This window comes from Pelodiscus sinensis, chromosome 2, assembly GCF_052426305.1.
Source record: "Pelodiscus sinensis isolate ZL-2025 chromosome 2, ASM5242630v1, whole genome shotgun sequence".
NCBI classification, from domain to species: Eukaryota; Metazoa; Chordata; order Testudines; family Trionychidae; genus Pelodiscus; species Pelodiscus sinensis.
In genome coordinates, this window is record NC_143053.1 from 50,422,410 (window position 1) to 50,446,291 (window position 23,882).

Here is a 23,882-nt window from a genome sequence, read left to right on the forward strand (position 1 = left end):
AAACCGTGCAGAATTCATATTAATCTGAATGAGGGTTATCAATGCCTTTACCCTCAAACTATGGAAGATAAAGGAGTATATTGGCCATTTGAGTCCATGTTGTTACTTACTAGTGGCTGTTCAGTAATTATTAAAGCACTAGTACTAACCAAGGGGTATGTCTACACTGGACAGTTTTGGTAATGAAAGTACTGTCAACATGCAAAAGTCACCAAGTCATGTTTACATTGCCACACACTGTCGACATATCATGGGAACATTGTTGGCTCCCCTGTCAACAGAAAGTGCAAAGCAATGTGAGTAAGCATCCCACAGTGCCTGGCATCACCTTCAGTCACTAGGCACTGTGTGAACATGCAATGTCGTGCAAGGCATTTTGGGAACATGAAAAACATCCTGTTTGCTACCTCTTTGTTTCACAACCATTCCGGGGCTTCCGACTTATTTTCATGCCATTTCAAACTTCGACAGTCCTTGCTGTGCACTTCGACAGTCCTTGCTGAAACCCAGACTTCTCAACTATGCTGTGTTCAAAGTACTTAGGATATCACACATTGCAGCTAAGCTACTCATGAACTTAGTCTCAGAGGAAGGGATGCGGATGACAATGTGAGAGACATGGGCCACAGCGAAGTGGCATTGCATTGGGGCACAGTTTGAACAGCCAGGCACCTGTACTGTCAGGGGAGCCCATATGGTGGCCATCAATATCAGGGAGGCTCTGAGGGACCTTTTTGACAATGAGGGGCGCTGACATTTATGTGTTCTGGGGTTGCTTCCCTGCCTCATCCCACTGCTCATCCTGAGCAAGACAGTCTCATGAAACCAAGGGATGTTACAGACTTCTACAGCGGCTACAGTGATTGGTGGATTGCATCACACAAAATAAACTCATAGAAACCTGCATCAGTTTTGTCTTTATTGATCTCTTTTAATAATGGGTACGCACATAGGGTGAATCATGGCGGTAAGAAAACTTCACAATTGTGTTACTGTCCAGCTGTCAAAGTCACAACTGCTGTGACAGAGAGTGGAGTATGCTGGAAAAACCCATTACCAGACTGTGAAAGTAAGTGTGTGGGCATAGAGGGAGGAGGGTTACTGTGAAAAGAATTCTGCATGTGTTTGGAGCATTGAATGTTGGAAAACATCCTTGACTAGGTCTTCTCTGGTCCTCAGAGTTTTTCCATAGTTTTTCCTCTTTCTACTGACTCTTTGCCTTTGGAAATATCCACAGTCTCCTTGGCTGCAGGCGTGGGGTCTCCATCCAGGATTTCGTTCCATTCTTTATTAAAAATGGTATGTTTTGGGTACAACAGCAGACTGGCTGTTTGCCTCCTTCACCTTCTGGTATGCCTGCTGGAGTCACTTTCTCTTGGCTCTGCATTGTAGGGCATCTCACTCATGCCTCTTCTCACATAGGGCTCAAGAAACGTGACTGTATGGGTATGTCTAGACTACAGGGTTTTGTTGACAGAAGTTTTGTTGACAGATACTGTCGACAAAGCTTCTGTCGACAAAGAGCGTCTAGACTACATCCAGTTCTGTCGACAAAGCAAGCCACTTTGTCGACATAACAGTGTGGACGCAAAGGACAGTGTAGATGCAATAATGCCTTCTATCGACAGAACTCTGTCAACAAAAGGTGTTATTCCTCGTAGAATGAGGTTTACATACGTCAACAAAACTGCTGAGTTTTGTCTACATTATGTCGACATAACTCAAAGGCAGTGTGGATGCAGGTATAGTTTTGTCGACAAAAGTCCACTTTTGTCGACAAAACCCTGTAGTCTAGACACACCCTATGTGTCCCAGTTCCTACAGGTCACTCGCAGCTGTGATTGCACCGATTCTTCACCCCACACACTTATAAGATCCAAAAGCTCTGGGGTGCTCCAAGCAGAAGAACTTAAAAACATAAGAACGGTCATACTGGGCCAGACTAAAGGTCCATCTAGCCCATCTCTTCCAATAGTGGCCAATGAGAGAAGGAGTGAACAGAACAGGTAATCATCAAGTGATCCCTCTCCTGTCATCCATTATTAGCCTCTGACAAACAGAGGCTAGGGACACCATTCCTAGTCACCATCCTGGCTAATGGACATTCATGGACCTAACCTCCATGAATTTATCTAGTTCTTTTTAAAACCCTGTTAAAGTCCTGATCTTCACAACATCCTCTGGCAAGGAGTTCCATAGGTCAACTATGCACTGCATGACGAAAAACTTCCTCTTGTTGGTTTTAAACCGGCTACCTTTTAATTTTATTTGGTGAGCCCTAGTTCTTATCTTATGGGAATAAGTAAATAATTTTTCCTTATTCAATGTTTCCATACCAGTAATGATTTTATAGACCTCTATCATATCCCCCTCTTAGTCTCCTCTTTTCTAAGCTGAAAAGTCCAAGTCTTTTTAATCTCTCTTCATATAGGACCCGTTCCAAACCCCTAATAATTTTTGTTGCCATTTTCTGAACATGTTGCAAAGTCAATATCTCTTTTTTTAAGATGAGGCAACCACATCGGTATGCAGTATGGTCGTACCATGCAGTATGGTCGTACCAAATGTGGGCGTACCATGATTTTATATAGAGGCAATAAGATATTATCTGGCTTATTCTCTGTCCCTTTTTTAATGACTCCTAACATTCTATTTGCTTTTTTGACTGCCGCTGCACACTGAATGGATGTTTTCAGAGAACTATCCACAATGACTCCAAGATCCCCCTCTAATTGTAGCTACATCATTTTGTATGTATAGTTGGGATTATTTTTTCCAATATGCATTACTTTATATTTATCAACATTACATTTCATTTGCCATTTTGTTGCCCAGTCACTGGCTGCATCTAGACTGGAAAGTTTTTCCGCAAAAGCAGTTGCTTTTGTGGAAAAACTTGCCAGCTGTCTACACTGGCCCCTTTGAATTTGCGCAAGAACACTGACAATCTAATGTAAGATTGTCAGTGTTCTTCCGCAAATACAATGACTCTCCCATTCGGGAAAAAGCCCTCTTGCACAAATGCAAGACAACTGAGAACCGTTTTGCGCAAAAAAGCCCCGATGGCGAAAATGGCGATTGGGGCTTTCGTGCACAAAACCGCGTCTAGATTGGCACGGACACTTTTCCGCAAAAAGTGCTCTTGCGCAAAACATCTGTGCCAATCTAGATGCTCTTTTCCACAAATGCTTTAACAGAAAAACTTTTCCGTTAAAAGCATTTGTGGAAAATCATGCCAGTCTAGATGCAGCCAACTGAGTTTGGTGAGATCTTTTTGAAGCTCTTCTCAGTCTGCTTTGGGCTTAACTATCTTTAACAATTTAGTATCATCTGCAAATTTTGCCACCTCACTGCTTACCCCTTTTTCCAGATCATTTATAAATAGGTTGAATAGGATTGGTCCCAGTACAGACCGTTGGGGGACACCACTAGTTACCACTCTCCATTCTGAAAACTTACCATATGTTCTTATGTTCGCTGGCCAGAATGACTAATCTGGCATTGTGAAAAACACTCTGGAGTTCAATAAACTTGAGAAAAACCTTCGCTGTGGTAAACAATGAGTGATTGTTGACATTAAAAGGAAGGAGAGAGAGACAAAAGTACTTTGTGGAGGTGGACATTTTGTCACTGAAAGTGGGCATTTTTCACTACTTTTGTCACATTGCATTGTGAACGCTCTCCGGGTTTTATTGCTAAAAAGGAGTTTTTGGCAACAAAGCTTTCCAGTGTAGACAAGCCCTACATCTTACTCAAGGGGGACTGGGCCTTAAACATGTAGCCTGGCTCCTGTACCTGGCAAATTAACTGAAGATTTAGATAAGAAGCACCAGTATGCAAGAGATGGAAACATCACATTTGTTTAGGTAATTCAAGATTTGGCATCTGCAATAGGGAGGTTCTTTCTTCCTAATTAGGACTATATTCTACAGCTGCCTCGCTAGCTTTTCCTGGTGTTTAATTAAATGGGTGAGGAAATGAGCCTTTGTTGCATATTTCCTTTTCAAGAAAAGTTGTGGAAAGTCTGAAGTAGTCCTGGCATCTAGGCCTTCATTCCAAACATCCCGCCAGTGCATACTAAATACCACAGTCCTGTAATTTGTAGCAAATTGAAAGAGGTTTGCCTTTTTGTTTCTCCAGAATTGAAACTCTGGAAAGACTTTGGCGTATATCTCAGAAAGGGGATTATTGGGAGACTTTCTTAATGATTTTGTGCAATCCCTGAGATACTACAAATGATGGATAGTGGTGCAAAACCCTGGAGATAAAGTGTCCAGTGGGAAAAATAAAAACTGACCTGCTGAATAGCAGTGGATGAAGTGTTAAAGACTCTTTATTTCTACTTTCCAACTTGATTACAGAATATTGAGTAAACAGAGATACCCAGTTAGCATTCACTCAACGGTACCGCTTTCCTTCCCACACAGCTATTTGTGATAGTTAGCTCAAACAGATAGTGGTGTTGCAGCGGTAGTCAGATGCTATCTGCAAGCTGTTCCTCCTACACACTGAGCTGTCCACCAGCTGCAGAAAACTACAGGTCATAGTGCTAACTGAAAATGTGTTTTTCTATAAGGTATGGGAGAGTGCTGGTTTCTCATCCAACCCCACTTTGAAATATTTAGGCAAGTTCCTGTTTTCTCTCTCCCTTAGATTTTGGTGGTTTAGAGAAAATAGGAACTAACTTTAGTCATCAGGGCCAGTGAAATTAGTCCCAGCTTAAAAACCAAACTAAAATTAGGATGAGGGTGTCCTGCAAAAGAGAAACTCTTTCCCCTTTCTTTTCAGACAAGACTCCATACCACCTCCCCCTCTCAAGCCATACACCAACTCATCAGTCCTAGTAACAACCCTAGAGAGATCATCTGAGCCCCATAAGGCCAAGATAAACTGCCAGAACAAGCCATGCTTCTGCCTTCATGTTACCAGTTTCTGGAATTTAGTCTTCAGGTTTTTAGCTTTTTTTATAATTAGAAAAATCCTGTTTTAGTGAGAATTTGTGTTGCCATTTTTCTCGCTCAGATGAAGTATGTACACACACGTAAGAATGAATTCCCACCAGCCCCTTCAAGGTAGTTGAGAGCAGTGAAAAAGGCAAAGTATGACTTTTAAAATTCCACACAAGTACTTGCTTCCAAAAACATTTTAACTAGTTATTCTAAAAATCTTATTTCCACTCACTAGAGCTACAAAGCAGAGAGCAGCAGAGGCAGCAAGAAATCTTTTAGGGCACACTGTTGGCGGCAATGAAAACTAAAACCAGCAACAACTTTTTAAAAGAAAGTGAAACATTAAATTCATACACATTTTTACTACATGCTTTCATATAACCATCAAGTTTTAACTGGAGGCCAGTTTCCAAGAGCCTGGATATAGGTCACATGTTTGAGAGCACATAACAGGAGACAAATAACTGGAGTGAATTATGAAATTCAACTGTTTCTTTTTGAAAATACCACAAACATGTGATATTCTAGGAGGACCAATAACAGACTATGTCAGAGGCTCCAGGAGCAAAGTTCAACTAGAGCATATCTTTTCTAAATGCCAGACATTACAACATTTCTCACCCAGTTCTTTCACAGAGTCATTTCTTTTCTTTTCTTTTCTTTTTTTTTTTACTGGAGCTGAGTTTCCAAGTTCTCAGGAACAGGTCACACAATGTAAGGGTTTGCTGGGTAGGCACATGCAAGAAAGCAGCTCTCGGAGACAAGAAAATAGCATGAACTGTATAGTCTGTTTTTAAAGGTGACTTGAACATGTGAGATTCGGGGATGACAAATCAGGACGATATCATGGACTTCAGTCAACAGAATTTTAGTCTGATTTCTTTAAGTGCAAACTGACAGTCAGTAAATACAGTAAAAGATTTTTAAAAACCAATAGCTTTTCCACAAACAAACAAATAAGGCCATTTCAAGACAAGAGCAGCACAAGGACTTGTGAAGGCTCAAGAAGCTAAATGCTTAAATTCCTAATAATATTGCATTAATAATGTTATTTATAAAGCACATGGGCCCGTAGATGCTGGAACTAAGGGTGCTGGGGATGCTGCAGCACCCCCTGACTTGAAATGGCTTCCTTCATATACAGGATTTATATGATTTGGTTTAATGACTCTCTGCACACATTGTTCCAGCACCAATGCTTGGGCCCAAATGCCCAGCTCTAGCTTCCCCAATGGCTCTGCACCACCAAAATGTTCCCACTGGCAGAAGAATATTTGGGAACTGACACCACTGGCTTAGGGACTGCTTTTTGACACTGGAGCTTCACAGGGCAGTTAAGAAGAGGATCCAGCATTTGCCACTATGGCTCATTTGCCTCCTAATTCTAACATTAGCTATTGTTTTTGTTTAGACATAGTGCCCCAGGATATCATTGTGCTAGGTGCTGTACATACACATAATAAGACAATCCATGCTCCAAATATCTGACTATCTAAATAGACAAGACAAAGGGTGAGAGGGGAAATAAAGGCACAGTGACTTGCCCAAGATTACACAGCAGGTTAATGTAGAAGAGCGGAGGGTAGAATCCAAGTCTTTTGGGTCCCAGTGTTCCAGTCACTTGACCACCCCTTCGCTGATATAAGCCACAATCGTGGAACTTCTAAAAGTGGATGGTGTTAGAACACAGATATATGCCAAAATGTTGCTCAATAGGAAAGTGGCGGTGGGGAGATGGGCAGAGGGGGAAGAAAGGAGGTGGTATTAGGACTCATATATTACCAGGCTCCTTCCACAACTTTAAAAATTAACAAGACCATCTTAAAATCAATGTTGCTTTATAATTAGCTCATTTAAGAATGCTTGTGATTGTGATCATCACAACAAAACAACGCTCAGTCTTTATAAGCTATAAGTAATGAAGACTTGTTGGAAGCCCAGCCAGGAGAGATCTATAGCAACTGACCTTTGGCACATGTTGGAAGGCACATTGTGAGAAGAGTGCAGCCTATGCATGCAGTGCAGCGGAAGGGATATCTGGTCAGACACATGGATTGCTAAGGAGCCCCATTACAGAATCAGGGCGTAAACCAACAAAGAGCAGGAACTTCACTGGAGAACCCTTTTAGTTAGCCCACTAGCGCTGCACAAATGTACCAGTTTAACTGACATGAACTCTCCTCCCTGCCCCAGGATATCATACTTTCCACTACCCAACACTCACCAGAAAAAAGAGCAGCTGCCTGGTTTGTTCTGAGAAGTCCAGCTTGAAAAGGAGTCTTATCAATGAGGTCTCCCAATTCCCACAACTCTCTCCTATGCCAGTCTGCTCCCTCTTTTCTCTCTCCTCAAAAGTCACTTCTAACATGAAGCACGGGAGTACTCTGTGGCTGTGTCTACATTGGTAAGATTTGGCGCAAAAGCAGCTGCTTTTGCGCAAAAACTTGCCGCCTGTCTACACTGGCCACGAGTTCTTGCGCAAGAACACTGACATTCTAATGTGTGAAATCAGTGCTTCTTGTGCAAGAACTATGACACTCCCGCAGGAATAAGTCCTCTTGTGCAAGTGTTCTTGCGCAAGAGGCCAGTGTAGACAGGCAACATTAATTTCTTGTGCAAGAAAGCCCGATGGCTAAAATGGCCATCGGAGCTTTCTTGTTCAAGAGAGCATCTACACTGGCACAGATGCTTTTGCGCAAAAGCACATGCCAGTGTAGACGCTCTCTTGCGCCAATACTTTAACGCAAAAACTCTTGTGTTAAAAGTATTTGCACAAAATCATGCCAGTGTAGACGTAGCCTGTGTGTTCTGGGTAAAATCTGTTGTTTGTGTTTTGTGGAAGGTCAGACTATCATAATGCTCCTTTCTGGTCTTAAACTCTGTACCTCTATTTGTTTAATAAAGAGGGGGGAAATACAATAAGAGGTGGGGAAAGGAAGCATATACTTCTCTAATCCAACCTTCTCCTGATTCTACCAGTGTGTTTTTGATGTCCATCTGTTTAGATTGTAAGGCCTACCTCATCAAAGATATTTAAGTACTTATCTTCCATTCAGGTGCCTCAATACCTTTGAAGATTTGGGCACAAATTTGTGAGAGCAGGGACACTGTCTCCTTTCCTGTCACGTTCTACACTAAGCACACCATTGGCATTTAACACATAAAATAATTAGCAATAGAATTACATGGATAGAAACAATATAATATAGTTCAATAGCTGTGCAACCCTAACAGGAGGGTTAGATTAAACTATGACCCAGATCCTGCAACTAGCAACAGGATCACATGAGTAGTGACAACCATTCCTGCACATTCACTCTCAGGAAAACGGCAAAAATCTGCTCCTGGGGTCTTAGCAAGGTATAAGCAGGTGCAAACAACATCAGCTAAACAGAAGATGACTCAGACTCCAATCTTGCAATAATTTACACGTGCTTAACCCTATTGAGCACCATGAGTTAGCCCATTCAGCAGGTCCAAAGCTGCAGACTTCTCTTCCTGAACAAACTGCTTTTTAAAATGTTTTTCTTGAATGTGGCCTATTTTGGGAATGCAAAAGACCACACAATGCTGACAATGCAGTGATCCATGTGCCAATGAGGATAAAGGAGTAATGACACTATGACCTACTAAGAAAAGGAAGGAAAAGAGAAATGCTGGTAATTGGAATCCTTGATAGTCTTTGTCACCATTGGTCATCCCAGAGGATCACATGGTCAAGGCTCCTTTTTTAGGGGCTAGTGCTCTGAGGGAATTCATACTACCATCCTGTCTGTGAGTGAGGAGTTTTGGCTAATTCCTGCAGAAGCCTATTGAACCAAACTCACATAATGTGTGATCTATTTGTGGGTACCTGGAAACTCATCTCCAGTGAAAACTTTGAGGACTATATGAAAGAGCTGGGTGAGGAATATTATGTGGGGCTAGCTGTGGTTGTATCTGTGTCTGTTTAGGGAAGGAATAGTGAGTTTGCACTGTATCTAGATTTCTTCTTCCTGCTTCTGGGAGCTTTGCTGTACTATTCAAGAGTTTTTTTTTTTTTTTGTTTTTTTTGTCTCTTCCCCCCCCCCCCCCCCCCCCGTTTACTACATTGCTTTAGCCAGACAGTCTTAAACTGCAGATTTCTTTAGGAAACTAGCTGCTTGGGTTAATGTGGTCAGGCTTAATCCAGAAGGAATTGAACAGAAAGGAGTGGTATAGTATTCCTTGAATCACTGCATAACTAACATCTAGAAATAATAACTCAGTAGTACTATTGTTTGGGGTAGAATCAGTGCCTCTGCCTCTTGGAAACAAAGCAGTGGAATGCTGAGACTATAATTAAGTCAGTAATTAAACACCTGTCTAATCTGGTTTTCTGTTGAAGTGGCTATTTCATTGAAGTATAATCTTATGTTGCTATTGGAATGCAGGAATTTGTGGCTGACTGGAATTTGTTAGGTACCTGGATTGATTTAGGGGCTGCCTCTGTATGTTCTTTAAATCAAGGAGCTGCTAGGACTCCCAACTAGATAGCTGGAGAAGTCTTGACTGGTAACCTGCTTCTCTAAAAACTCCTAGTTTTAGGCTTAAAATGGCTTTAAAGGCTCTTAGTTCTCCCCTAGACTACCTGAGAGAGTCTGACTCTTATGGTAATCGAACAAGATTTTAACTTAGACCAGTAATAGAATTCTCATACAGAATTGTCTAACTTTTCTTAATGAGATGAGTACCCTGGAAAACTTTCTCCTGACTCGTACAGAGGCCACTAATATTGCCAGTCTTTCTTAAAACTTAAAGTTGCTTTTCAGCAGGCTCTATAATAAACTGTTGGGGGGAGGAAATAAATCACTAGTGTTAATATTCTTTGAGGTTATAAATTATGCACTTTTTTTAAATGGACTTACCAGGATTCTCTTGGATCTTAGACATTCAACTGCAAAATCCTGACCCATACTCCGTGGGCTGGGCTTGGAATGACCTTATCAGACATTTCAGGCAGCCTCTGAAACACAGGATTACTGAAACATAAAGGGCAAGGGGCAGATTCTCATGGAGACCAATCCCTAAAGACTCTAAACCACTGGTCTCCTGCAGTCTCTGAAAATAGGTAGTAAGATGTTCTGAAGTGAATAGATAATGTAATAGCCTCCTGTCTGTTCTACAGGTGTAGGCTTTGCCACCAGGAAAATGGCTGGTGTGGCCAAGCCTAATGTGAGCATAAGTATCAATGGAGATGTGATAACAATCAGAACAGAAAGTACCTTCAGAAATACAGAGATCTCTTTCAAGTTGGCTGAGGAGTTTGAGGAAACCACGGCTGATGATAGGAAAGTTAAGGTGAGTCTTCCTTAAAACCAGCTGGGATTGTGGAAGGAGAGGAATTTCCAAACTGCCTTTGAAGTTGGCATGTCGACCACAAAGACCAGTGCCACACATGTTCTGCAGAACCACAACCATACTCAACCAACTGGATTTGGTTAGTGTTAGACTTGTGGACAAATCTCTGCAGGGACAGACCGAAGAGCAATACTGTTTCCTTGTCTCTTCAGAGCACTGTAACCCTAGAAAATGGCTCACTGATTCAGGTGCAGAAATGGAATGGAAAAGAGACCACTCTAACAAGAAAACTGGTGGACGGGAAGCTGGTAGTGGTGAGTTAATGCCTGGTATTTAATCATTGAATGCAGCATGGCTTCCATATTGGCTTCTAATAAGACAATGGGATGGAAACATGAAGGATGTGAATTATGATAGAAATGGGAGCTGGGACTAACTTCCAAGCTAGTGAGACTTGCACCTGAAGACTGAGGAGGGTTAAAGATGATGATCTGGTGTAGGCAGAGAAAAGGCTAGAAAGAATGTCCCCCTCAAACTGAAGTGGAGGGAAAATCTATACATAGCGCTATGAAGCAATGGGTGGGCAAAGGCCAAAACTCAAATCTTCATTGAAAGGAACAAAATTTTCATTAGAACTTTTCCATTTGGGGTAAATATTGTACAAGCTGGAATGGCTCTAAGATCCTCTCAGCATGATAGTTAACATGTTGACTGGTACCTCCTTATTTGTAACAGTGGTATAGTCATTGCTGGACTGACAGTGTGATCCTGCCATATTTCTCCCTGCACTTGTCTCCTGGGTTCTGGAAGAGGAAACTTTTCCTGAAACTATAGGGTGGCACAAACATAATGGGACAGCTCCTCTGCTAAGCATTAAATGGTGCCTGTGCTCCTTTCTAGTGGTGGGTGTGTGTGTGCACGCACGCATGCTGTCACTTTGGTCCCAAGTGGAGACCAAACAGGGATCTGAGGCCCATGAATTCCTTGAGTACCTACAGTTCTGAATATAAGCATGCAGCTCTCAGAATGGGCTATTTCCTACCAATTTGTTTGAAAGGAACTGGAAGTATTCCATGAAGCTTGCTATCACTTAAAGTGAGCACTTGACAAGCTGCCTAACGTGAATTTCCACTATCTCTGTCTTTCTAGGAGTGTGCTATGAACACTGTTACCAGCACGAGAGTCTATGAAAGAGCATGAAGAAACACCATCTCCGTAATGGATTGTGACTCCCAAAGTTATGGTGAACTGGCTCAGTTCAAGGAGTGAAGTGCCACAAGTCTGCCTAGTGACACTCAAGACTGGTCACAGACTTTATGCCAAAGCCATGCTACAGCTAACCTGAACTCTTGTGTCTATTCAATAAAATGTTCAATGGCTTAGAAATACTGGTGGTGTTGGAATTTATACAACATAGCAGTAGCTCATGGGTGGGGCCCTAAACCGGAGAGGTATCGGAGTAGTTCCAGGGTGTGCATTAACTGACTCACTTTATTCCCATGGCAAGAGTAGGCAGACATAGCAGTAATAAACATCAAGCAACTGATACCTTCATGAATTTGTCAAGCACCTAAGAGGGATAAGGGATCTTTCGGAAAAGGCTTTATTTTCCACAAGATCAGCATCTAGACTGGCGCTCTTTTCCAGCAAAGCTCCGTGCGGAGAAAGGGGGGGGGGGGAGAGGGGCAGCCATTTTTATGCTAATGAAGCAGGGGAGATTTTAAATCCCTGCTTCATTAGCAATTGTGATATGTCTAACTTACATCCCTCTTTCATAAAAGGGATGTAGCCCATGAGTAGAAAACAAAATCTAGCCTAATCAAATCAGCATTCATGCAATTGACTTAAATGGGCATGGCCAACCTGTGGCTCTTTGCTGACAGATGTGGCTCTCAGGCTTATGGCTTGTTCAGGGTTTCATGCCCACTTTGTGCACATGCCCCAGTTCCTGGAGGGAAAAGTGTATGGTGGCATCTCTGAGAGCCAGGCATTGGGTTAAAAGGGGAGAGGCCTAGGGGTGCCTGTCTCTGGGGGAGGGCACTGGGTTAGAGTTGAGAGGTAGGGGGCAGGCATGTGGTTGGGGATGCCTGGCTGTGGGGGTGGGATGTGTGGCTCTTTGCACTACTATCCACAGCTCTTTTGGCTCTTGGTGTCTAATTGGTTGGGTACCCCTGATTTAAATGAATTAGTTCTGGAAATGGAACTAGTTGATTCAAAATACTAAATCCAGGTACCTTTACTGGTGTCTGCTGCCAGGAGGCTACAACTCTTCCTGATGCATGGTGTTGACAAAGTCAGCACCTGGGTTTGTCACTGGCTTATTGCGATCTCCCTTATGTTATTCTTGGCACCCACTAGCACCTTCTGAAGAAATGTCAGCTGTGTTCCATCATAGGTGATCTGGCTTTGTCAGAGGTGAAAATCAGGAAATGCTGCAGAGGTGATAGATTTGCTTGGGGAGGGGGCTGATGGAGCAGATTCAAGCAGTAGTGCTGACAGGGTAAGGAGGCCCAAGGCATTTATTGCTTAAAATGGAGGAAGTGTGTTAGGAGAAACCTGTACAGAATTTCTTAAAACAATTGCTAATTATAGCAGCAGTGCTCAGGACACTACTGTAGCTCAGCTGGCAGAAGCACTCTTCCTTAGGAAGTGAAAAACAGCTTATTCTTAGGGATACAGTGACACCACCTTTGTGCATCTGACTGTGATACTCAAAAGTCCTCTGGCAGAATTAAGTTTCATTATGCCTGAGACAGATAAATAGATTCACAACTATCTGAAGGGGAAGTTGCCACAAAAATGAAATGACTCCTCCAGCCACACAGGACCATATACCAGTGGACTTTTTCTCCAGTTTAATATATTGGCTCTTAATGGGGAAATAATGTAAAAGAGTCCTTCAGGGTAACATGCAGGAGGGGAAAAAACCCCACAACCCTAAGAAAATTTGAAATGGGAAGAATGCCTTTAGAGGTAGAAAATATTCCAGGGAAGGCACATGAAAGCAGTGTGCAAGCATAAAAGGGTGTAGTGAATTCAGTATAACACCATGCTCTTTGGGCCTTTACATAAGGACTCCATTTTCCAAATAGCTCAGCATTTAGTGTATTAAGTAAGCTCCTTTTGAAAATCAAGCTTCCCATTTTGATGCCAAAATGGGTGGTAAGCTCTTTTGCATGTACTTAGGACTGGATTATCAAAACAAACAGAACACTTAAAACTCCATTTATTATGAACTCCAATACATTTCCACTATAGTGTGTCTGGAAGTTTAAATTTAATCTTTCATATTAGTGATGTTGCTTTAAAATATGCATATGTACAGCAGTCCTTCCTTCTTGAAGGAGGAACTGAGTGGAATATAACTGAGCTGGTTTTTATCAGGGATAGAGAAATATGGCATTATCTCATGTGCAAACCCTGCTGCAGGGGATATTACTCTCCTGCATTTCCCTAGGATGTGTAATTTACTCAATGTCACAATAGAATCTGTGATTGTAAATAGTCTTTATGATTAACAAGCAAATCCCCCTTTTCTTGTATCCTCCTGGATGATATTGAGAACAGCGATCTTGGACCCAATCATGATCACATTGTGGGGATGCTGAGATCCAAGCTGGGCAGCTAAGGTGCATTTAGACTACATTCCTCTTTTGAAAAAGGGTGGGGTTTTTTTCGAAAGAACCACGTCTAGACTGATTTTTTTTCAAAATAACCTTTTTCAAAAAAGCAATCGGATGCAATTATGCAAATGAAGCATGATATTTTTAAATCTGCACTTCATTTGCATTTTCTATTTCCTTCATTTACGTTCCTCTTTCAAAAGAGGAATGTAGTCTAGGCATACCCCAAGAAACCATTTCTAAACTGAGAGGTCTACAGCCTTCTCAAATTACTTTACAATTTAGAGAAAATAAAACAATATAGCAACATATTGGCTTCTCCATTTATTTTTCAACCCGCCAGCATCTACTCTTTCCTTCTTTTCTAGACTCCCTTCCCCATCCAGTCCATTTTTTGGCATAAAAAGCCTAACTACATACAACATTAATTTCACATGAAAGAGCTCCAATGTTCTCTGAATCCATGTATCACCTAGGTCCAGACCCTCAAAGGTATTTATGGTCAGCAACTCCCATTGCTTTTTTTGAGAACTAGGCATGTAAACTGTTAGTGGGAAATTAAATCACCCTCACCATTTTTTCCATCTGCCAGTTTCTTTTTTTATTGTAGTCGTTACTCCATTCCGCTTCTGGACTTGACCCAAGCTATGTCTACACTGCACATTTATTTCAGAATACGCTATTCCAGAATAGTTATTCTAAAATAGCTTATTTCAAAATAGCACATCTACACTGCTAGGAAGCCTCAAAATTAGTCTGAGGCAGGCTTCCCTACTGTAGTGTGCTATTTCAATTTAGAGCCCCAGGAGGTACTGGGGAGGAATAAGTTAGAATGGCCCTGGTGAGAGGCTATTTCAAAATAGCAGTAGGAATGTCTACAGAGCCCCTATTCTGAAATAACTATTTTGGAATAGGCGTTATTCTATTGGGCTACGTCTACACTGGCCCCTCTTCCGGAAGGGGCATGTAAATTTCACGAGTCGTCGTAGGGAAATCCGCGGGGGATTTAAATATCCCCCGCGGCATTTAAATAAAAATGTCCGCCGCTTTTTTCCGGCTTTTAAAAAAGCCGGAAAAGAGCGTCTAGACTGGCCCCGATCCTCCGGAAAAAGCGCCCTTTTCCGGAGGCTCTTATTCTTACTTTGAAGTAAGAATAAGAGCCTCCGGAAAAGGGCACTTTTTCCGGAGGATCGGGGCCAGTCTAGATGCTCTTTTCCGGCTTTTTTAAAAGCCGGAAAAAAGCGGCGGACATTTTTATTTAAATGCCGCGGGGGATATCCCCCGCGGATTTCCCTACCACGACTAGTGAAATTTACATGCCCCTTCCGGAAAAGGGGCCAGTGTAGACGTAGCCTTGAGGTTTACAGAAGTCAGAATAAGCGCCTCCCCTTAGTTCAAAATTATTTCAAAATAACACTATTTTTATGTAGACACTCGCATAGCTATTTCGGAATAACGGCCGTTATTCTGAAATAACTTTGCTGTGTAGATGCACCCCTAGTGAATCATTTCTCTAATGTTACAACATTCTGAAGAGACACAAAGTTGGAAATAATGAGTATTTACCACAAAATCTTTCAGTTAAAAATGAAGCAGTTCTCCAAATTCTCAGCAAGTCCCCACGTCTATATATATATATATAGAGAGAGAGAGTACACACGTCACCTTTGGGTTCTAGTATTAGAGTATTTTCTCTGACTATTTCATTTGTCTTGTTAATCATTTGCAAATTTCATAATGAGTGACATTGAGAAAAAGTCACTCATTTGCACCCATATCCAGCAGATATTTTTATCTTGATTTTAATGTCATCTGTTGTATTTTCTTCAAACTCTTGGCCCAGGGCAAAGGAATTCTCAGTATTTCTGAATGTGCTCTTGGTTTAGATTGTCTGGATCTCTGTACTGCTGATTTGTCAGTATGAATAAACCCATTTCTGAGAGTTAGGTAAAATACCAGCTCAGGCCTAAAACATCATGCAGAAGTCATTGAAGGATGTGTTAGTTTTCTGCTGAAATTCCCTATCCCTATGTCACCTCCTCCCTACGTACAACTGCTGTTGAATATTTAGGCACTTTGGCCTAGGTTTTCAAATCCTAGTGATTTTGGATGTCCTACTTCAGTGATTTAAAGGGGCCTAATTTTCACACATAGCTGCCAAGTGCTTTCTGAAAATAAAACCTCTTAAAGTTGGATACCAAAAAAATCAAAGCAATCCGTGAATCAAAGTTATTAGTTGCTTAAATATGTTAGGGATAGACATTTGGCCTCATTCTGATCTCACTGAAATCAAAAGTAATTCTACTCATTTGACTGGAGTTCACACCAGTGCAAAAATTATGTGAAACCCAAATAGAGCTTAATGTATCAAATGGATGACTAAAAGAGATATTATGGATGTAATATTTCACACCCTATTTTTGTTATTTGTTTGGCAATACTTTTTAAAAATAAAGGTGTACTTCTTACTGCTCATGGCAATCTAAGGGTGCCGCCTTGACACCACTGAAGTCAATAGCAAAATATGGGGTCTGAGCATCACCCAAGATATTTTTTTTTACCGTTTTCTCCATTTTTCCACGAGGAATTGAAGTTAGATTAATTAGGTGATATTTGTCCAAATCTTTCTTTGTTTTTCTTTTTTCTTTTTCATTATGTCATCTTTGAAAATGAGATGCTGTAATCCAGACTTTATTCCTGGATTATTTGCTCATGGCCTTTGTGCTGTCTACTCTTCACTGCTACTAATTCGCTGAAGTAAATTAATGTTATTCAGATCTTAACCTGGCAAAGGGAAAAGTAGCTTCATCTTCTCCCTACTCATCCCAGCTCAGAATCCCCCGCTCTCTCTTTAGTTTGTTTAGGAGAAAAGATTTGAGCTTCAAGATATGCTATTTCCACTTGTGATGGTGCTAGTATTTCTTGCTATTCTTCTTTCTAGGCTATAAATCCTTTGAATGAAGCTGCTGTTTCTGCATAAGGGCACAAGGATGGATGGTAGCAATGGTGACAGTGAGTAGCTTAAGAATGGGTTTTTGTCTGTATAATTAATGCACTGTCACTTTCGTTCTTAAGGTTACTGGCACTGCAGTGTAACTGCTGAATTCTGACTAAGGGCTTTGCTACACAATCCATTAGTTTGCACTAGAGAGTATGAATTCTAGTTTATGCTAATTGTGTGACACACTAACTAGCTTGTGTGGACCCTTCTGCTGTGCACTAAAAGTTCCTAGTGCACATTAACTTAATACTATTTAAAATAAGATTATACAAAGGGACATTTTGTGCACCTGCAGGGTCCACATGGACCACTGTATACTAGTGCACGCTTGAATTCATATGTCTCAAGTGTGAAGAAATACTCCATGTAGACAAGCCTTAATTTTCTCCCCTTGCATGTCTTAGGACTTGATCCTACAAGTTGCTGAGCACTTTCAACTCCCAATTTCAGCAGCACTACTTGCCTTGTAAAAGGGAATGTTACAAGGGAAAACTGAAGAATTCCAGTTAACTATTTGTAGTAGGATCCTTGTAAAATTCATCTGGGAAAGCCTTGAGAAATATCAGAAGAATCTGACTTGGGAGAAGTGTCTGAGCCTCTTGGGTAAGGGGTTGCCTTTGTTTATACTTCAAAATATATCTGATAAATTAATCTGCCCTTTGGAAAAGGGGTTGCATGTAAAACATCTCTTAAGATCAACATTAATCTTCATTTTCTGGATTTACTCTCATGCAGGTGCTATTATACATTTTTTAAAAGGTTCTGCTTTTGGTATTTTCCCTTCCCATGTATTTTGGATGCTCCCCAGCCACTGCAGCACAGGAATCAGGACTGTGCCATAGAGCAGGGGAGGAAATGGTCTTCCTGTCCGGCAGGAAGTTTTGCAGTTTCAAAAAAATGTCCCATTTCACAGTGGGATAAAACTGAGACCTTTAGAAAATGATCATGGATATCAGAGATCAATCCCTCCCACCCTCACCTCCCAAATAGCCCAGTGGTTAAGGCATGGATGTGAGGTGCAAGAAACATGGAAGGATCACACCAAGTCCCTGCTCTGCCAGAGTCACTCTTTTCTTGTTTTCTTTTTATTTGTATGTCTAAAGAACCTTTGCTATTGGTTTTAATTTCCTTTGCAAAGCCCAACTCTGAATGGCAGTTCTCACTTTTCCCCTGTGCTTTCTGACTTCCTTGCTGATCCATCCACCTCTTCTATTACATCATAATGCCGTTGGAGATGCTTTCTCCTTCAGTTTGGTCTGCAGACCTTCCTTAGGAATTTTTTCCGCTGACTTGTAATGCAGGCTTCAGATAGCTTCTTCAACTTGGGCAAGTAATTCCAAGCCTCCTCCACATTCTGATCCTTGTGAGGTGACCCACCATGTGGTGTCCCACCATGTGGTGTTAGCTTAATTCACTGGCACCAGGGTTGCAATAGCAGTGACAATGGTGGCGGTGGAAGACACGGTGGTGGTGAATAGAAGGCAGCATTAATGTTCATGGTGTGTTGGTACCGTCCTTGGCATGATGATTTGTCTCAGACACTACAGCAGCCTCACTAAAGTGTTCTCTGGGCACTGCAACAGTAACCTCATGTCCTGCCCCTCATGCCCTCCTGATTAGTCTGCATTATTCAGTGGAGGGAGCAGTGGCAGGCGCAACACTGAGTCTTGGTACTAACACAAGTGGCTTTGGACAAGGTGTGCATTGTCTTGCCCCTGACGTTGCTTCTCCTGATTGGTCAGTCTGGAGAATTACAAGTTCAAGGCATCTTTATAAAGAAGCTATTGAGGCATGCACAGCTCACATAACCCTTCTGCCACCCACTGAGAGCTGCTGCTGTCATTGCCTTTCTCCTGCGGGACACTGCCTCGCAACACCCATAGAATGTGCAACCGATTTGTGGGAACCTGGAAGCTTGTCTCCAGTGAAAAATTTGATGATTATATGAAGGAATTGGGTGAGAAATGCTATTTTATATGCTTTGTTTGAAAATATCTCCTCTGATTCTATTTGGTCCTGGAAAATGTCTTCTTCCAAGGCCTGCAGACTCTTCACTCTGGTTAACTCTGCGGGGTAGTTCAATTGTTTTGTTTTGTTTTTCGAAGTTCAGCATCTTAAATGAAAACATGAAATTGCTGATTTGTAATAACTGATCTGCATCTCTGATTCCCATTTAATGAGAAATGGGGGGAAAAAAACATATTTTGCATCCCTCTTGCATGCACTATTACACTTAGAACTTACAATCACTTATTGTGTTCTGTCAAATTGTGATGGTGCTGCTGTCTCCTGACACTCAACTTCCTCGGGTCTAAATCCATGAATGAATCTTTCTGTTACTGAGAAGTGCTGGGAATGAAACAAATTAGACATTGTTTTTAGTTTAACACTAGCTTCATCATTTCATAAAGATTGCATTGGTGGTCAGTCTCAGCATTTACTATTGCTGTGTAAATTGTTCTTTGAGACCTTAATTCCCTTTACTTTAAAAGTTAAAGAGAGTTGCAGAATAATTCCAATCAACTAACTATGATAAATTGTGGGCATAAATTCAGCTATGGAGGTTTTTGTGAAGCTAGCAGGTCTTAAAGGGAATAATTTCAGCACTGAATATTTGCAGCGACTAACACTGTGCTTTACAAGTACTTAGATTTCACTATACATATTACCTTGCATAAAATTAGCATACAATGGAATTTTCAAAGATGGTAACTATTATTATCCCCCTTTTACATTTAAGAAACTGAAACACAGCAAGTCATAGGCAGAATGGGGAATAGAAGTCCCAGACTATTGCTCTAATTAGTTGTCCATGGTGTGAGCAGAATGGGTTATTGAGCTTATATAAAAAGAGCCTTTTAGATAGCAGTTGTATTTATAGCTTTCTGCTTCCATTCCCTCTTATATTTTAATTTGATTCCATTTGACATTTTTTACTTTTCACTGATGTTTAGCTGTTTCAGAGACACTCAAGTGTTGTAACCACCCTTCCACAGAGGATGGCTAACTAAATATCTCCCACTTAGTCTTTTGTATGTTTTGCATTGTAAAGTACAAACAGAAAAGCACTGAATTCTACTACAACTGGTTAAAAAAATTGAACTTTGAAATTTTTGCTGGCAAATGTTTCAAAAATATTTTTGTAAAAAAATTCTCGTGTTTACCACCAGCTCTACTCTCTACTTAGGTGCAGCACAGATTAATAGCTGCTTGTGTTCCTGCTTCCCTAAAAATAAAGTTCTTGTGTAGTCAATTATATCTTTGTTTCTAACTAGAAATACAGTGTGATTCCATCTGAAGTGAGTTTTACCCATGAAAGCTTATGTTACTATATATTTTTGTTACTCTCTAAGATGCCACAGGACTACTAATTTTTAAATGTTATTCCAGTTATCCGAATTTCTTTTTTCTGAAAATTCAAGTTATCTGAACCCACAATGTATCTCCACAAAGTAGCTTTCTGTTAATTAGTCAGAAACTAATAACTTCCAAATTAGCCTTTTAGAGCCTCTTAGTGCTAATCAACAGTTCTGTATGTTTACAGTGGTTCAGAGCAGTTACCCGCAGTTCCTTACCAAATCCAGTTTCAAGTAGCAATAGCATCTTGGCAAGACAAATTAATTTATATTTCATATGAATGAATCAGAGCAATATTATGCCCACAATAGTTCTAATACCACTCAGTAAAGTTGTTCTGTTTTTCACTGTTTAATAAAATGCAAACAAATTAAGCAAACATCAGAATTAATCACATTTCCCTCATATTTTTACATCAGTTAAACTGCAGCTCAAAATAGCACTTCCATTTATCCAAATGCTGGCTATCCAAAACGTACAGAAGTCCCCTAGCCCAGTCAGCTAAACAGATGTGTACTATACATATACTCGACAAGGGGGTGCCTCTGCTTAGAAAATGGTGTTTTCTGCATAGTTTCTGCATCTGAAGAGTTAGTGTGAGATTGCAGCAGAGAAATGGCAGTATGTATTTAAGATGAAATTACTCTGATGCTCTGTAAAGTGATAAGCAATTTCTCGCTGCATAGAACATAATGGTATTTTTGTGTCTGATTTGCAGGAGTGGGCTTAGCCACCAGGAAACTAGGTGGCCTGGCCAAGCCCAATGTGATCATCAGCATGAAAGGGGATGTGATAACCATCAGAACAGAAAGCACTTTCAAAAACACAGAGATATCCTTCAAATTGGGCCAAGTGTTTGATGAAACCACAGCAGATGACAGGAAAACCAAGGTGAGAGTACTGATTTCCTTCAGATGGCTTCTGGTCTGCTGGATGACAAATGGGAGGACTTTTTTTTCTGTCATGCAGAGATTTGCAAACCATCAGGCTGTGTCTAGACTGCAGGGCTTTTTTGGGAAAAGTAGCCTTTTTTTCGAAAAAACTTCACCTGTGTCTAGACTACGGCCGCATTCTTTCAAAATTAAATTGAAAGAATGCGGCTTTTCTTTCGACAGCGGTACTCCTCATTTCACGAGGAAGAACACCATTTTTTGAAAGTGCTCTTTCGAAATAAGGCGTTCTTGAATGCAAACAGGGCTTTTTCGAAAGAGAGCATCCAGACTGCCTGGGTGCTCTCTTTTGAAAAAGTGGCTCACTTTTTCAAAAGAAGAGGTTGCAGTCTAGACGCTCTCTTTTGAAAGAGGCTTGTAATCTAGACGTACCCTCAGTGAAAAGCACCATAAGAAGAACAAATGTTGTACTGAAACCAACATCGCTGAGTGTGCTGCGTGTGCCAGGAATGTGCTGAATGCTACGTGAATTGCCTCTTTTGTATGCAAGACTATGGGAAAATAGTTATATTTTGACTCTTTCTTTGGTCTTTGCAGAGTGTTGTAACCTTAGAAAAAGGGTCGTTGATTCAAGTGCAGAAGTGGAATGGCAAAGAGACCACAATAAAGAGAAAATTGGTGGATGGGAAAATGGTGGCGGTAAGTGACTTGGACACACCTAACTGTTCATCACTCAATGTTGCAAAGATATAGAGTGACCACAGATTAATAATTTAAATCTAATTATAGTGTCAATTGCTGCTTTCTCTTTGGTTTCACTTACGATAGAAATAGTTAGGGGATGGAGGGAGAAATAACTGTAGGAAGAAAGAGGAAATGAAGTAAACCAAAACAGCTCCTCTACATTAGGGTTATGTAACTCACAGGTAAGACTAAATCATAGAGTTGTAGATTTTAGAGCCCGAAGGGACCATTGTGAACATATATTCTGACCTCCCACATAAGAAAGGGCAGAGGACTTCCCTGAATTAATTCTAGCTTCAAGTCCAACAGCTATGAGTGAACTAGAGCAGATTTTTTAGAAGAACATCCAGTCTTCATTTTAAAATTTGCCAGTGATGCAGAATCCACCACAAACTTTGCTAAATTGTTCCAGTAGTTAATTTCTCCCATCCCCCACTGTTAAAAATGTGTGCCTTATTCCTATTCTAAATTCATCTAGTTTCAACAGTCAGTCATTGGATCTTGTTATATCTTTGTAGACTAAAGAGCCCTCTATTGAATTTCTGTTCCCCATAGAGGTACTTATAGACTGTGATCCAAGCACCTTTAACCTTTTCTTGGATAATCTAAATGGGTTGAGCTCATTGAGTCTTACCAGAAGACATGTTGTCCAATCCTTTAATAAGAGTGGTTAGAGGGAACTACAAGGGGCAAAAAGTTCTATATAGAGCCTTTATAATCTTAGAGTTTATTTATAAATGGTTCATCAATCTCCTTGAAAGAAAAAGGGTTTTTTTTTTTCCATTGACAGGTCATGTTCACAATCGAGTTACACTTTGAACTTTCTGCAAGGAAGGGGGGGCTTTTAAAAAAAATGAAAGCAGTTATGTGACCTTCTATATTAAACTTACCAGAGTGTATATTGTTGTCTTTGCATAAATACTTATGAAGGCAACGTGTGTTCTTGGAAGAAATTTGAAATCTTTGACTAGCTACTGCTTCGCATCTCATGTTATGAATTATGGTTTTCTTTAAGCACTCTTTTCAAAGTCGGTTGCTGTTGAAATAGATTCATTTTCCATTTGGAGGATAAAAATAATTTTTCTGTTTGGGATCTATATAAATTAATTAAATAATATGTCGGGAATATTGCTATTGATTTAATTGGCCATTGTATTAGATGCTTATGCACACATTTTAATGAACCCTTCTTATTTAATTTTGTTTTTAGGAATGTGATATGAAAGGTGTTGTCTGCACTCGAATCTATGAGAGAGTGTGAGGGAACTCCTTCTCTACATTGGACTAGAATTGGCTCTTGAAACCCAGCTTAGATCAATGGGCAAGGTCCTGTCTGTTATGCACCCTTTTTCTTATTTCCTTTATCAGGAAACAACTAAATTATCAAATGATATTTCAGCTGTAGTGTAACTAATCCAAAATATTGTGGTGATTAAATAAAAGCTTCCTGGCGTGTGAAATGTAGCTTTTGTCTGTGTTGTAAATTGTTTTAGTTTCCTTTATTGGCGGTTATATGCGTTTCTTAAGGTTGATGACCTACACAGAAGACATTATGATATTTTTCTTGATGTATGGATGGTCAAGACTATTTCTGCTTAAAATATTACAGTACAAACTGCAAGGCCCTATCTTTGGCAGTCTAAAGATGCTTTGACAGAAAGCAACTTATCTGGAATAATTCTTATTTCGTTGCTTTGATATGACAGTCTCAAATGGTTTTACTGTTGAACAGTGCACATAAGAATATCATCCTTATCCTACAAAACTCAGAAGGGTCTCCATACAATTTATAGTGGCTGTGCTTGGAAAAGAAATTGCAGTACATCAGATTTACCATGTTATTACTTCAAGCCAAAATTCTAATCTGATCTCACATAGTTTATACCCTGAAATGTGGTATTATTACTATCTTGATTCTTATTTCCAAAAAGACTTCCTGGAGGGAAAAAAGCATGTCTCATTTGGTATTTCTCTATGGGAAGGAATAGATTCTCTAATG

General features: G+C 40.5%; 2 protein-coding genes across 2 annotated transcripts; both read left to right on the plus strand.

Annotated features, from left to right (window-relative positions):
* The first annotated feature begins 8,694 nt into the window (after window positions 1–8,694).
* Window positions 8,695–11,656, plus strand: LOC102447791 (fatty acid-binding protein, adipocyte). The gene is made up of 4 exons (XM_006135285.4): window positions 8,695–8,852; window positions 10,096–10,268; window positions 10,481–10,582; window positions 11,418–11,656. The coding sequence occupies exons 1-4, from the start codon at window positions 8,780–8,782 to the stop codon at window positions 11,466–11,468; spliced, it is 399 nt and encodes a 132-aa protein (XP_006135347.2). The 5' UTR covers window positions 8,695–8,779; the 3' UTR covers window positions 11,469–11,656.
* Window positions 11,657–18,686: 7,030 nt separating this feature from the next.
* LOC102447541 (myelin P2 protein) lies at window positions 18,687–23,354 on the plus strand. The gene is made up of 4 exons (XM_006135284.5): window positions 18,687–18,849; window positions 20,968–21,140; window positions 21,737–21,838; window positions 23,094–23,354. The coding sequence occupies exons 1-4, from the start codon at window positions 18,777–18,779 to the stop codon at window positions 23,142–23,144; spliced, it is 399 nt and encodes a 132-aa protein (XP_006135346.1). The 5' UTR covers window positions 18,687–18,776; the 3' UTR covers window positions 23,145–23,354.
* The last annotated feature ends 528 nt before the right edge of the window (window positions 23,355–23,882 follow it).